At 38.8% G+C, this 15217-nt stretch overlaps 1 protein-coding gene and 1 non-coding gene across 2 annotated transcripts in view; one reads left to right on the plus strand and one right to left on the minus strand.

Moving 5' to 3' along the window:
* Nucleotides 1-1393: 1393 nt before the first annotated feature.
* TRNAS-CGA lies at nucleotides 1394-1475 on the minus strand. The gene has a single exon. It is a non-coding gene; the product is annotated as a tRNA-Ser (tRNA).
* Nucleotides 1476-2036: 561 nt separating this feature from the next.
* SMARCC2 (SWI/SNF related, matrix associated, actin dependent regulator of chromatin subfamily c member 2) overlaps nucleotides 2037-15217 on the plus strand; it is a 2789858-nt gene continuing 2776677 nt past the window's right edge. The window contains exon 1 of the mRNA XM_044083737.1: nucleotides 2037-2179. Within this exon, the coding sequence (XP_043939672.1) occupies nucleotides 2069-2179 (111 nt within the window). The 5' untranslated portion in view covers nucleotides 2037-2068. The remainder of the gene's footprint in view (nucleotides 2180-15217) is intronic.

Raw genomic sequence — 15217 nt, forward strand, 5'->3', positions numbered from 1 at the left:
GTCTTGAATGTTTAGGGTGCATTAAATGGATGGAGGAAAAAACTAAAAAGGAATACAAACTGAAGAAAAAGTAATCAGTCTAGATGGTATGGGACCAGGACTGGAGTGAGTGAGAAAGGGTACTAAGGAGGTGCAGGGGGAAACAGTGTACGGCAGGGAGGAACTGATGGATCCATTTCAACAGAGTTCCATTTCATCTAAGGCTTGTCTTGTTGATTGCAGTGTATCTAGTCCATAAAATGACTGTAATGAGTAGGCAGTAAGACAATTTGTAAATTAGAATGACTGACCTCCATCTGTTGTTTGATCACTAGTAATGGTCACTGACCTGTCATAATAGAGCCACACCTTATTTCAATTAGCTCTAGCCAGTCACTTTTTGCAGTCCATCCCTTGCTTTGAAGTTACTAGCCGCAAATGAATATATCCATTATAAGAAAACATGCTGCTTAGTCTGATCAGCTAACAGAACCAGTAGGGGTCAACCTGCCAGTCTGAAGAATTTTCTACTCCTCAACAACCTTTCCACAATGTTCAGCCTTTTTTTTTTTTTTAACTGTCCAGCTCAGATGGCTCTTGTATAGATGAACAAGACTCGAGGTTTAGCTAGTCATACACAGTTTACTCAAAGCAGTATTTTTTTTTTTGTTTCTAGGCATCAGAGAATTTGACTTAAAGACTGCAGAATGTTTAGAGATGTCTTGTGTTTACTATGTAGCGCTATAAAATGCACGTGTACCTGATAGGAATGCACCTCTATAAGCAGCATGCATATCTTTCACCCTCTTAGAGCAAGAAATACGGACAAAGCCATCAATAACTGGAGGAAAAGACCATAAAAAATATGGACCCTTTTTAAACGTTGCAATTACAAACTTGGAAAATTTATAAAGCAACATTTTTTTTTAAAATTAGCATGAATTTTCTAAAGGGTATGAACTCTGAAACTCAAATGTCAGTCATTATTTTTTAAAAATGGTTTGCCAAAAAAAGGCAATTGCATGAGTAACGGACCAAAACTATGAGGCAAAAATCTGTACAGTTGAGATGTTCGGCTAACACAATGTTTTGCCAGGCTTAGTTACGTATGTAACTATTTGAACTGCTAACATGTCACACAAAGCGATAAATTTACAAGGAAATTAAAAAATTAAAAATATAAAAGAAACAAAACCGATAGTGTCACAGACAGTATTCGAACCACATGACATCGGACCCTATTGGCTTTTGAGTTAGTATGTACTGTTTATTCAGTGAATAGCTTGCACAACGTTTTGCGGGACTTGTATTAGCACAGGAAATTAGTCAAGCATATAACTATTTGAATCTAATATGTCACGCAAAGCAGTACTTTTACAGAGAATGAAAAATATTCAAGAGGGAAAAGATTTATCGTCACGGACAGGATTCGAACCTGTGCGGGGAAACCCCATTGGATTTCGAGTCCAACGCCTTAACCACTCGGCCACCGTGACAGATGTGCATAGAGTTTTAGAAGGTAAATTACAAGATGATCGCACTATAATCCCATTCAAAAATAATGTCTATAATTTCATGTATGTATTTTTACCATTACATATCCATTTTGACCTGCGTTTCTTTACTAACATTTACTATTTTGAATCATAATTAAAGGTCTAGCCACAACACTCAGAATTGTATTTTGTTACTTAAATACTGTTAATTATACACATTTAAAGATCGTGATGGTCCTGAGACGATTGTAAGGCTTTGTGACAAAACCATATAATGTTGAACAATTCTAAACACAGCTCTTGAAAGTTCGGCAGTGGCTGGTGCATATTACACGATGTGACGTTTTACAGAGGTGGTTTTGTGAGGTTTAAGATATGCACGAGTTGATTAATTTAACTCGTGTAGTACTAGTACATGTCAACAATGAGAATCTGAACAAATTTTATTTCATTGTTCTTTACAAATTCTCCAAGTCCATCGTAGGACAGCTGGCACGCGAAACAGCGGCAGCAGCACTGAATGGCCACGAGGTGGCGGGAGCGGTCCTGTCATTTTTTTTTTCTCAGGGTTTCGCAACGATAGGGGGTAAAAGATGGCGGTGCGGAAGAAGGATGGGGGGCCGAATGTTAAGTTTTATGAGTCGTCAGACACAGTGTCTCAGTTCGACAGCGTGCGCATCTGGTTGGGAAAGAACTACAAAAAGGTACCAATAAAAAAACAGAACGGCTATCGCAGCTTATATTAGGATAGGAGCACGTCATGTCAAGTCACAAAGGACCCCTGGGGTCCGAACAAAGAATGTTAGGAAATGGGGACAGCACTGGGTTCCCTGACGATAATTAAGAAGTGTAGAAGCAGAGCTGCTTCATGGTCTCTTACTTACAGTTGGGGGGAAAAGGGGTGCCACGAGGCCTGTTAGGGTATTTGGCTGCTGTCAGTTGCTGTTTTTTTTCAGGGATTGTTAGGGGGCTGTGGGTGAGTATTAGCTGACACGCTACTCCCCGTGTTTGACCCTACATAAACTGGACCTTATGTTTGCTGTGGTACAGTTTTCCTTGATAATGTTAACACTTTGGGGGTAGGCGAGAATGTTACTTAAAAATTGTTTGTGAGGACTACAGGCACAAAACAAAATGATTCTCTTGACGGAAGCTTTCTCTAATAGTTTGTTACGTGACTCTCCCCGTCCTGTACAGGTACCTGTGACCATGTGATGTAGTCTGACTGGCACCATGTGTTGTATTTATATGCGTATACGTTGGAATCCATGTGCTTTTCCATGCACTTTGATAACAGCATGTTCTACTATGTTACTGTGTTTTGGAATGCCCTAGTCGCCCAGGGGACCGCATTGTGATTGCGTAAATCCGCCTTCCGGGTAATCAAAAGGTCCAAGCCTTTGCAGTTAAAGCCTGGCACTTAAGGGTTTATGTGACTGTAATGTTAGGACTTTCACCTCGAGAGGTACTGAGGGAAAAAGTAAAATGCTCCTAATTAGAGTCACTTTTTAAGTCCTGGTGTTAGTATTTAGTTGATAGAATAAAATATTTAAATTATATGGAGGTCCGTAACTGTAATGCTTATCCATAAACACGTATAAGCATTGTAGTCAGTGACTTAAATGCTTACCCGTGTTTATAGATAGCAATTCAAAAATCCAGTTTTAGGAGTGCAAGGCAAGATTATGATACAAAATTAGGGACTTGTATTAGAACATTACCCCACCAGATGCGCAGTAGCAAGGACCTCCCAAGCCCCGCCCAGCACTCCTGACGCTTATTTTGAAAACTGCTGTGAATAAACGATGGCAAAACAATCCTCAGAAAAATGAGTATGCTAATCATTGTAATTATTTCAATACAAAGCCTTTTCTCCCTTAATTGCTGGTACCAAGATGTCCAATTTGCAGTGATCAAAAACATCGATATATTTATTACATCTTAGACTAAATAATTTCTACAAAGAAAATTGCAAGAACTATTAGAAGATTACAAGGTCTACAAGAGGGTAGTGAGACCAGCTATGTTACATGGGTTGGAGACAGTGGCATTGACAAAAATGTAGGAGCCAGAGCTGGACGTGGCAGAGTTAAAGATGTTAAGATTTGCTCTGGTGTGATGAGGGTGGGCAGGATAAGGAGTAAGTATATTAGAGGGTCACCCCAGGTTGGAAGGTTTGGAGACAAAGCCAGAGAGGCAAGATTAGGTTGGTTTGGACATGTGCTGAGGAGGGATGCAGAGTATATTGGGGAAAAATATGCTAAGGATGAAGCTGTCAGGTAACAGGAAAAGAGGAAGGCCTAAGATAAGGTGTATGGATGTGGTGAGAGGACATGCAGGTGGTTGGTGTGACAGAGCAAGATGCAGAGGAGAGGAAGAAATGGAAACAGATGATCCGCTGTGGCGACTCCTAACGGGAGCAGCCGAAAGAAGAAGAACTTAGACTAAATAATTTGTTAGACCGTGTACTTACAAATGTTATACCGATCCAAACAGATTTACCTATTCAAACTAACATAGAATATGCTGCAGCTGGAGAGACCACAGAGGTACCTAACCAAGAGGATTACTGGCCTCAAACAGTTGCCCTATGCAGCACGACTGAAAAAGTTAAGACTGTTCTCTGTTGCATACCGCTTTCTCAGAGGCGATCTCTGTCTAACGTACAGAGCCATGTCCAACCCAGAATTGTTGAACATGCTCCATCTTAGCAAAACCAAATCTACTCGAGCTACACGCTCTAGGGATATAAACCTCAACACAACAATGAATAGAACATGCTGGAGGGATAGATTCCCTTCGCAGAGACTTCCCTTACTATGGAAAGGGTCCCGATCTACATAAAACAGAGCCCCTCACTATCACTCTTCAAGAGGAACCTTGATGAGTGGATGGGTAACAGAAAATTCATACCAACAGCACTACTAGATAGGGGCCAAGGGTACTAGCTGCTAGTACAAGGGTCTAGGGAACTACTAAAGGGGCGGTGAATGTCGCACAACGTGGCTAGGCTAATATATGCCTTCGGGCAGATAGCCCAGTACCAACCTATGAACCTATTTATGCAAAGGTATTATGCTGAGAATTACAATTCTTTAAAGGGGAGGGGTGTGAACACATAATATGCAGCATATTATATGCTGCATGTGTTAAAACTATTACATAGACTTAAAATTCCTATTCTGTAAAAGTGTAGGTGGCGACCTTTCTGGGAAGTCTTTTTTATTACAGTTATTGAATTTATTCATTGCCTCCACTGCCTCAGAATATTACTCGTTGCTTTATCTCCAGAAAAATCTTTAAAGAAAGGGGGGGTCTAGCCCCTCCCCTGCAAAAGCAATTACTGCACAACATTATACCAAAGAAAGGTGGCAGGATCCACGGGTTATGGGCATGGACTGCAAAACAGGAACTTGTGGATACTGCATACATACTGCCCTTCTGACCCTACAGCACAGTATGTGGTTATGTGCAAAGTGACAAAGCAAGTCAGACACCCAGGGGATGTGGTGCTTTTCGGCAGTGCACTTATATAAAATGAGGATAAATTTATTTAATCTGTGTTTTATATTTCGTATGCTAAAAGTTGTGGTAACTCTAAGGATGAAACCTATGTTAAAAACAGTCAAAGAATGAGTATTCACAATGGATATTCACAATGTCACTGTATAATTTGCATGGCTTGTCACTCAGCCCTGTCAATCATGTAGGGCACGCCCATTCCTGTGCGGAAATCACGGTGGGGTAATGTTCTAATACAAAGCCACGATTTGGATGATGTTGAAACAGTGCCCCCACTTATTAACAGGCGAGACTAGGAATTCTGTATATACACACAAAGTATATATTGACTGTCGAAAATATAATTGCAGACATAACTAATTTTAGATATTCACATCACTCATTGTTCTTTCATTGAGTATGTTGAATACACAGAGATATTTTTTTATGGAAATGCGAAACTTTGCAGGACATAACACACCCACAGCCAGTGCCATACCTCTCACCCGCAGTGATGTAGATCCTTATATTTAGCCTTGTTTTCCCCTAGATTTGTCACGTTCCTCATAAAGTCAGACCTATTTATTAGCACATACTTTATTAAATACATAAACTACACCTAAAAAGATCAACTATCACTAATTATCTAGGGTCTGGCATATAAAGACCTTCCATTGTGAAAAACAAGAAAGTGCCCCTTTTTCTGATCCCCTGCAATGAATTTTAAAGGCCAGTGCCAGGAAGTTTCATGCTCTGGAGATGATAGGTCTCACTAGTGCAAAGAACTGGACTTTGCTTAATTTCCAAAGCAAGTGCTCACTGTTGTAAACTTTTGAATTGTTTTTATTGTTTCCTAATAATAATATGTTTCAGATAAAGTTATCATCTGGTGTGTTAGAGGAAGCTTAGGATATATTTTTTGTCTTAAAATTTTGGGTCATTTTCCATTTTTCATGTTTTTTCACAGAACACAACTGCCGGTCAGGAATGTCCTTTCCAAAGAGGGACAGGTGACAGCTGTATATTGAAGTAGGTTTAGTGTACAAAATGTTGAAAGAAGCACCAGAGTTGTACTGTGCTGCTGCCGTTGAAAGATTGTTGTTATTTGCGATATTCTTGTATGTGCTGTGGCTGACATCTGAGTGGCATGTGAATTAATGGCCAATATCTTAAATGCTTGTTGTATGATAGGGTAACAGTTTGAAATGTTTGGACCTGCTTGAGTGAGTCCTGAAATATGGAGACTGAATGGACCTGTATATACCAAAGTCATTTCTCAGAATATTCCCTTTTCTCCAGGGTATGATGATCTCAGAGTTGTTACAAAGTTCGGGGGTATGGGGGTCTTGCCCTCCATTGCAAAAAGAAGTTTTAAGGACAAGGGCAATTTTCGAAATTTGCTCTTATCCTGTGTTTTCTTTTTTTTTTTTTTTTTTTCCGGCTTTTCAGCAGAAAGCATTTCAATAGGGAGCTGTATGATAGACTTGTACTTATTCATATGCAACCAAGGTTTTCTCAAGGAAGAAAAAAACACATACTTGTCTGTATCAGTCACAGCTGAGGTAGATAAGGATTGTGGATTTTATCAGATTTTATCAAAGTCTTTCACTCTTTTCCACACAGGAAACTGGCAGGGAGAGTTGAGGGGGGTATAGTTGTTGAGCCTCAATTCACAAGGTGATGCAGAACTATTCAACAGGAAATGTGGGTTAGTAGTAAGTGTGTGGGGAGGGGCAGCTGTCTAGAAAAATGTTGGTAACTAGAAAGGTGCTGCAAAACTGAGTGTTTTCAGTATATGTGATGCTGCTGTATGGTGTTTGACAGGGGCTGGACATGCTTAATGTGGTGGTTGAGTGGTGGGTGTCTGCAGTCTGCCAACTGTAATTTGTAGTTAGGAACAGAGGACTAGGATTCATTGAGATCCTCCAACTCTGGCATTATGGAAAGGTACACGGCAATTTAAGAATTAATGTAAAATGTGCAGTTGAATGCTTTAAGCTGTGGCTAAAATACAGAGAAGAAGAGCAGATCTGGAGAGAATAAAGAGAAAAATCAAAAAGTGGTCACTATTTGTAAATTCATTGATTAAAAAAAATCTGTTTGTGTGCTGTGGCAAAGGTCAGTAGAGTTTTATTTGTAAGGTATGGAAGGTAAACTTCAGGGAATACTTGTGCCAGGCATTTGAAAGGCTATGGGTTGGACACATTATACTGTTTTGAAGGCTTTATAGAGAGAGAGACTTTGATCTAGTGGGTGTCTATTGATGAGGACTGCTGTGGTGATCAGGGAAAGGCTTGGATATAAAGAAGGACTAAAGCACTGTGTATATACATTTCACAAGTACGGAGGTGTGGAATCACAGTATGAGCCACTATGTCGTTAGTCAGTTGGGAATTAAGATGAAGAGTGCACATACCTGGCATAGATTCATATTCAAGAGTATTGTAAGGAAATGTTTGGTGTTTAGAAAGTGTTTGGCCACTGGAGCAACATGCCAGAAAGAATGCTAAGTATACAGAACAAGAGAGGGCTACTGAAACATTTGGGGTATATGAAGGTGAGATTGCAGAGGGGCCATTGTGTAATGACTGTCTGCAATGAAGAGATCGCTGTAAGAGGCAGTTAGGGTTTGTGTTAATTTGTTTTCAGTATTTGTTGACCTGTGACTGTGTTTCACACACTAATGCCTGGTGTTAACAGTGAACTTTTCATTCTTCAAACTAACCTTACCTTTGTGGATGTGAGGGTGGGTCACAAGGGATCCTGCATCTGCTGTGTTCCCAAGTGTAGAAATATTTTTACTGCACCCTGCCCATGGTTACCCTGTCTCTGAGGACCTTTATCATGCTTTGACATGTATTGGGGTGCTCACAAATGTGTGTGTGTGTGTGTGTGTGTGTGTGTGTGTATATGTGTATATATATATATATATATATATATATTTTTTTTTTTTTTCTTTTTTTTTTCTTTTTTTTTTTTTTTCTTTCGGCTTTTCCCAGTTAGGGGTTGCCACAGTGGATCAACCGTCCACTCATGATTGGCAGTAGAGTTTTACGGTGTCGAGTTGCCAGCCCAGCACCCAACCCCACCTACAGCATGTCTTTGGGATGTAGGAGGAAACCGGAGCACCCGGAGGAAACCCACGTGACCACAGGGAGGACATGCAGACTCCGCACAGAAGGGACCCCAGTTGAGGATCGAACCACAGAACCTCTTGCTGTGAGGTGACAACACTAACCTCTGCACCACCGTGGCCATATATATATATATATATATATATATTTATATATATACACACACACATATATGTGTGTGTGTGTATCTCGACATTATGAAATTTCAAAATGAAAAAGTCAATACAAAAAAAAATGTTAAAGAAGGTTTTTGCAGGGGTGCAAGCCCCCCTGCACCTTAAATATACTAACTCAAAGATTGCGCTACAGTGAAGAGAATGGTAATGTTCCCGTTGCGCACTATGTAGCGATCCTCATTACCATTCTCTTCATTGTAGAGCAATCTCGGAATTAGTATATTTAAGGGGGGGGGGCTCAGTGGAGCTTGGCCCCCCTGCACATAGTTTTACACATTTTTATTGTTTTTTTTTTATTAATTTCGAGGTTCTCGGTTCGATGTATAAAACTTCAGGATTTTGTAATTTTGAAATTAAAAAGTGAACCTATATATATATATATATATATATATATATATATATATATATATATATATATATATCTATATATATATACACACACACATACACACACACCTGTCTACTTGCAAGCCAGATTTTGATGTCTACTGTCACTGTTGTCAACCAGCAGTGGCATCTTTGGCTATTGTCAGAGGACACTAGGGGAAAAAGTCCTTAACACTTTAACTTGGTAGGTGGGGGGGGGGGGGGGGATGCTGCTCAGTCCTGAACAAACCCTCTGCTACTCAGCCTGCTGAATGAGCTTAGTTACCAGTCTCAGAGATTGGAACATTCCTTCTCCACTATTAATCTGACTAATTTATTTGTATGTTGGTTTGGTGAGTCCATCGTCAGAAATGGGGATTCACAACAGAAAAATCCCCAGCATTTTCATCCAGGTATTCATTAAGATGACTGATGGTATTCTTTTCCTTTTTGTGTACATGTGTATTCTTTCAGCATCAGATATGCAGAATCACACTTTGTGAGTAACCTTTGCCTTTGAGTTGAGTGATTGCATTTTTTCTGTCTCTAGGTGACATTTCCAAGAGGTTGACAGTACACCCTGTACTTTTTGCCTAATCTGTAATCTCCATATGCAGACCCACCTCTGACCTCATCATCACAAATGTTATGCAGTGTTTTGGGTCTGTTAATTAAGTCAAGGGGAACACACTTTCTCTTGTTTTATTGTTAAGTAGATTTACCCATATTAGCTTATTAAGGTTCTCATTCATAAGTCCATTCAAGTGGAGCAGTTTTTTTTTTTAGCTGGTTATTTCTTGAATAAAATGTATGATGATGATGATGTTTTATCTGACTGTTTATCAGATTGTTCCCATATGTAATTCATTACTCAGTCTTCTAAAGGGGTACATGACAAAAATGCAGCTAGCCTATATTTAATAGTTAAATTTAAAACTATTTAAGTTTGTTCAGTGGTGAATGTTTGTTTCCACATTCTCCCTAATAACTGTGTTAAGTCATCTACTAAAGTGGAAAGTTCAGCAGTGATTTTTTTTAAACTTAATTTTTGAGAGTATTTAAAATGGTACAGTTTTCAAAATCATAAGAGTGGCAAAACTGTATAAAGAAGAGTGATGCATTTTCTTATAGCATGTAATTTCAAGATGTGTAATATTTTTTTTTCAAATTATGGATATGTTGCTAAACTTTTCTAATGTACATTATGTTATTGTGTTAATTTTCTTATATTGTAATTGCAGAGCTTTTCTGCCCGGGCCTCTGCTGAAAAAGGGTGTTAGCCCAGTCGGACTATCCTTGTCAACAAATGTCAAATAAATAATAAATATAAAGAAAGCATATTCACTATTTAAAATTAGTGTACCATTTGTGAAATGACGTCATTTTTTTTATAAACACCTTTATTGAATTATCACTTGTGGCATAGGCAGGTTTGCATTTATATAAAATTAAAGATCTCAATTTCAGTTGTTTTATCTCTCTTACTGTATTCACTACTTTTAGTATAGTTGGTTTATATTTTGATTTCCATTTTCTTGTCGTTGCCTTTTGACAGCCACCATAGACATAGCAAGGCCTTACAATGTCTAGACAAGTCTGATTCTGTATCACAGCTCAGAAGAATCATCTCCCTCATCACACCAATCTGCCCATCCATCATCTCTGATAGTGCATCCTGCAGGGAATTCTTCAAGTCTGCCATCTCACTGAACTCCTAGAAAATATGTTCTCAGTTACCTCTTTCTTCCCCTTCACACCTCCAACATTTGCTGTCTACCTGAAGAAAAATTATCTGGAGTCTGCTTGGGATATAAAATATGCATCTAAACATTTCCAAGCAAAAATCCTAAATCTTCCAGATTTTGTTGCATACCTGGGAGACATACATGTAACCTCCCATTGTTTCTTTGTGAATTGCTTATCCAGTCTCTCTTCCCAATCCTTTATAGCCTCCTCTGATTGATTGTTGTAGTTATCGTGCAGTATTTTATATGCTGTACAAATTATTCCTTTTTTAATGGCAGCTTCTGTTCTAGATTCTGTTAAAAACTCTACCATTGCTGGTCTTTCATTTAGGACCCCCCTTTTCATTCTCTTTGCCTATACTCTGATAATCCTTGATAGAGAAAGCAATCTCTAACCTGCAGTCCAGATAAATTCTTGGCATCTTCGCATTCTGTCTTCTTTCTCTCTCTAGTTATTTGCTACCAATACCTTGGTCTGTTTGCCAGTTTTCTCCAATAAATTTCAGCCACCTCTTGCCTGTTGTCTGTATCCTTAATTGCAGTCATTTCTATTGGCAGAATCTCCTTTCTCCATTCCTGTGTTGGCTTAGTTTTTAGAATACATTCTGCTACTTTATAGATGTAATTTCCTGTATGGTAATTATTGTTCTTCAAAATCCCAGTCTCTCCTCCTTTCTTGAGTCCCACCCCCCCCCCGTTTCAGCATCATTCTTTTCCACTTTGAATTATAGTTTTCTGCTTGTGCTGTGTATAGGAGCCTTAACTTTGTAGCTTTAAAATACCCCATTCAAATCGGGTAATCCAAATCCGCCCTGTTCTTCTGGAAGAATCAGCTTATACCATCTGACTCTTGTCGTCTTCCCATCCCAGAAAAAGTCCTTCAGCTCTTCATTAATTGCTATCCACAATTTCTCCACTGGTTGATATAAATATGCCTGACCCATGTATAAGACGGATGGGACTAAAACATTTTAACTGTGTGTATCTTACTCTACATATCCATATAACTAACTTCCATTTTCTCAATATTTGTATCGTGTCTTGTTTAGTTTCTTCCTACATATCCTTAGCTGCCACACCAAATCATTTTTAATCCATGCTGCTAAATACTTCATTTTGTCATGTCCCCATAAATATGGATCTTGCTGAATCAATTCATATGTGGTCACATAGTTTACCGCTATTGCTTTTGTTTTAGTTTCATTAATTTTGTATCCCGAAAAGGATTGAAACTGTCTTAGTATGTTCCACAGCACTTTAATGTCCCTTTCTGGTTTTATCAGTTATAAAAAATATATCATCTGCAAAGAGAGACAGCTTTTCTTGACTACCATACCAATTATATCCTTGAATTTCTGAGCCCCTTATTTTCTATGGCAATGGTTCTAAATGCAATGGGAATGATAAAGGGGAATGAGGACACCCCTGCCTGGTTCCTCTGCTTAAGCACAAATTATCAGAGAGGATCCCGCCCACTTTAATTTTCCCCTCCGATCCCTCATATATCCTCCTAATCAACCTTATATTTTTTTTCAGGCAATGCAAATGCTTCCATTGCCCTGCTCATAAAGTCCCAGCTTACACTGTCAAATGCTTTCTCTGCATCTAGACCCACCAACAAGAATGGTATTGAAAGCCCTGAAACAAACAAAAAAACTAATACCCCTTTAAAACCTACTAATTTAATACTAACAGACAAATCTATGTACATCTTCAAATATTGAAATTTTACCTTCGTAATAGGAACAAATATCCCAAACTGACAGCCACACTCATTAATTGAGTTAACCTAAAAGAAAGGTTATTCATGCTATGACACATTGTGCAGCCTGTGCTTCTACTAAGTGCCAACTGGTTTTGTCTTATCTTTATAACTCTCCCAGCTGGAAAACCCCCTGAATGCTTTCAGAGAGCATTCTGGTTTCTTTTTTTTCCAGGCAATCACTCTCCAGCTGACTGCATGTAATTTTTCAGATTATTTCCATGGAAACATGAGAACAAGACAGCCAATTTCTCATTATCAGATTGTCTCCATGGAGACATGAGAGCCAGGCAGTCGCTTTCTCTTTATCAGATCGTTTCCATGGAGACATGAGAGCCAGACACATAATTGCTACTAAGCATACATTCATTTCCTAAAAAAGGCCTCCTAATATTAAATATTCTTTTTTCATTTACTGGTTTTCCCTTAAAACCTGTTACTAAATCAGTCTAAGGTCCTTAATCCAGTCATCCCCCCATGCAAGAATGAGAAAAAGCACATTCATTTTTCTTCTGTCATGCTCCTTTAACCATACTTTTTTTACATTACAGTGCTTACATTAATTAAAACTGAACAAGAAGAGAGAAAGAAAAGAGAGAAAAAAAAAAAAAAAACAGCAGTACCTATTTACAATCCCCATCACACTTAAAAGTAACCGAGAAAACTTTACAGCATGCAAAGAAAATCACACACCACAAAAATAGTACTATTAAAAATATTTTCTTTACTTACAGTTAACTTTCTTCCCACTCTTTCCCTCCTCAAAGCAGTTTTCCGAACATTAATGGCATGAAGTAAGGCATATAATTTAGTGTCCCCACAAGTCCAACAAATTCTGAAAAAAGTCCAGTAGTCCAGATTTTCTTGTTCTGTCATATTTCACAAATACAGTTATTCATTATAATCCCACATTGTTACTAGTTTTATTACTGTTTATCTCCATCTCCTAAATCCTGTCTCTGCTTCATCTTCTGTGTACTCTTGATTCTTCTAGTCAGCTCTCATGCTCCCTTCCTTCTCTCTAGCATTTTCCACTGAAAGAGTGGAAATGCTTCACAGGTAGATACAGTCTCTCTCTCTCTCTCTGGTCTTTATTACCAAAAGAACAAGAAGCATAATCTCCATCTGTTTCACAGCTCACTTTTTGTTAGACAACGTTTTGTATTTCCTCCTTAGCATGTGCTTCATCAAAAAATTATTTTGTCCCTCCAGGGAGGTATACCTTGAAGACTGGGTACAGCAGTTTGAATCACACACCTGGCTCTTGACATTCCCTGAATATTGGAGTGAATTTACTCCTCTTCTGCCTAGTGTGCAATGAGTAATCATTCTCCAGAAATGCTCTGCTGTCCTCCACTTTTAGTATTTTGTCCTCCTGCCACAGTTTTGTCAGAATCATCTTCTCCTGCTGGTAGGATTATAGCTTTACTGTTAAAGGTCCAGGTTGTTTTATTATAGCCAAGTTTGGAGCATACACACAATGTGCCCTTTCAATGAACAACTCCTGCTGTGGAATACCAGTCCGGTTGCTTATTTGTTCTTTCATAAAATCAATGCAGTCTGTTTCTTCCGGCTTCTCTGGTATACCTGAAAATCTCAGGTTTTCCCTACACGCTCTGTCTTCTAATTCTGTTATTTTTTGAAATATCTCTTCCTGAGCAGTCTCATATTTAGCCAGCCTTTTCTTCATTTCAACCTCTGACCTCATTTGAATATCTGTTTAAAGCGTATTCCATTTTTTCCAGCCTTTTGTTGTTTGTGTTGATATACTCCATCAATGTTTCGTTTATTTTAACCAGGTCTGTGTGCAGTTGTCTTATATTTTCTTGTAGGTTACTGGAAGTCATGTCTGGAGGTTGCATTGTTTTTTGCTGAACAGCTGCAGAACCTTCTTCCATCAGTGTTTCTTCCTCATGTTTTGTAGCAGATTTTTTTTCCAGATACTGTATATTTCTTTCTTCCTGGCATCCAGGCAGTACGCTTACTAGTCAGTTACTGAAATTTACCCATAAACACAAAAGTCTACTGGCCTTCCCTGTTGAGTTTCTGTTTTCACACTGGGAGAGCTAGAGTCAAGCTGTTACTCAGTGTGCAGCCATCTTTTAAGTCTGTGTGAAGTGGCATCATGTTGATACTTCTAACATAAATTGTAAAGAAATCATGAGCAGTATTAAAGGAAACTGTTTTATGTAAATTATTGAAAAGAAGCATATCTGTGTACTGTCATTGCTCAGCATGTAAATGCAGTGCCTCTGAAGTTACACAGCAAAGGGGCATTTGATTCCCAGCTTATTTTAGCTGCAGTGAGACCAGCACTAGACGTAACCAGGTAGTAGCCAAGAGGCAAATCACCACTATTTGTTATTCTTGGCAAACCTTTTCCTGTCTTTTCACAAATTCATGCTAGATTAGCTACTATCTCATCTAACCTAACCTAAATTCAGAGTATCTCTCTAAATACTTCATTCATAAATTCTCAGTCTTCTCTTGTAATCGCTTTCCAATCCTGCAAGTACTAGAACTAGCCCTTGTCACCCACACTCTGATAACCTGGCTAAGCAGTCTGCTCTTACCCCATCTGTGACCAGTCTGGGTGTATTAAGTGTTCTAAGGTATTGTAGCAACTGCCTTATACTTAATAAATGATTAATGCTTCAATCATTTGGTAGAACAACCTGTAAGGTTTCTAAATATTTAAGAAACATGGAGGCAAACCTGTCACAGCAGCCAACTATTGATGTGCATCTTGCATGTACAGTACTGCATCAGTCACAGGACTGAGCCTACAAATTATGCTGAGGCTGTAAAGAAAAAATTCCAAAGTCTGCTAGAACATACTCTAAAAAGATCAAAGCCTTCAGCATACCAAGCATTACCTACTCTTTCTTCCCTTAGCTATACTGTATCTGTACATTGATCACCCACGAGTCACCAGGAAAGCAGGCCTAAGCCCATAAAGCCCACTAAGTCTGCCACCACACAGGGAAAAGCCTTAGTCATAGGTGACTGTATAGGTAGACATACATACTCCACATTTAGAAGAATGGACAAGAACAGG

The sequence above is a fragment of the Protopterus annectens genome, chromosome 9.part0 (assembly GCF_019279795.1).
Source record: "Protopterus annectens isolate FY-2018-M chromosome 9.part0, PAN1.0, whole genome shotgun sequence".
Taxonomy (NCBI): Eukaryota; Metazoa; Chordata; order Ceratodontiformes; family Protopteridae; genus Protopterus; species Protopterus annectens.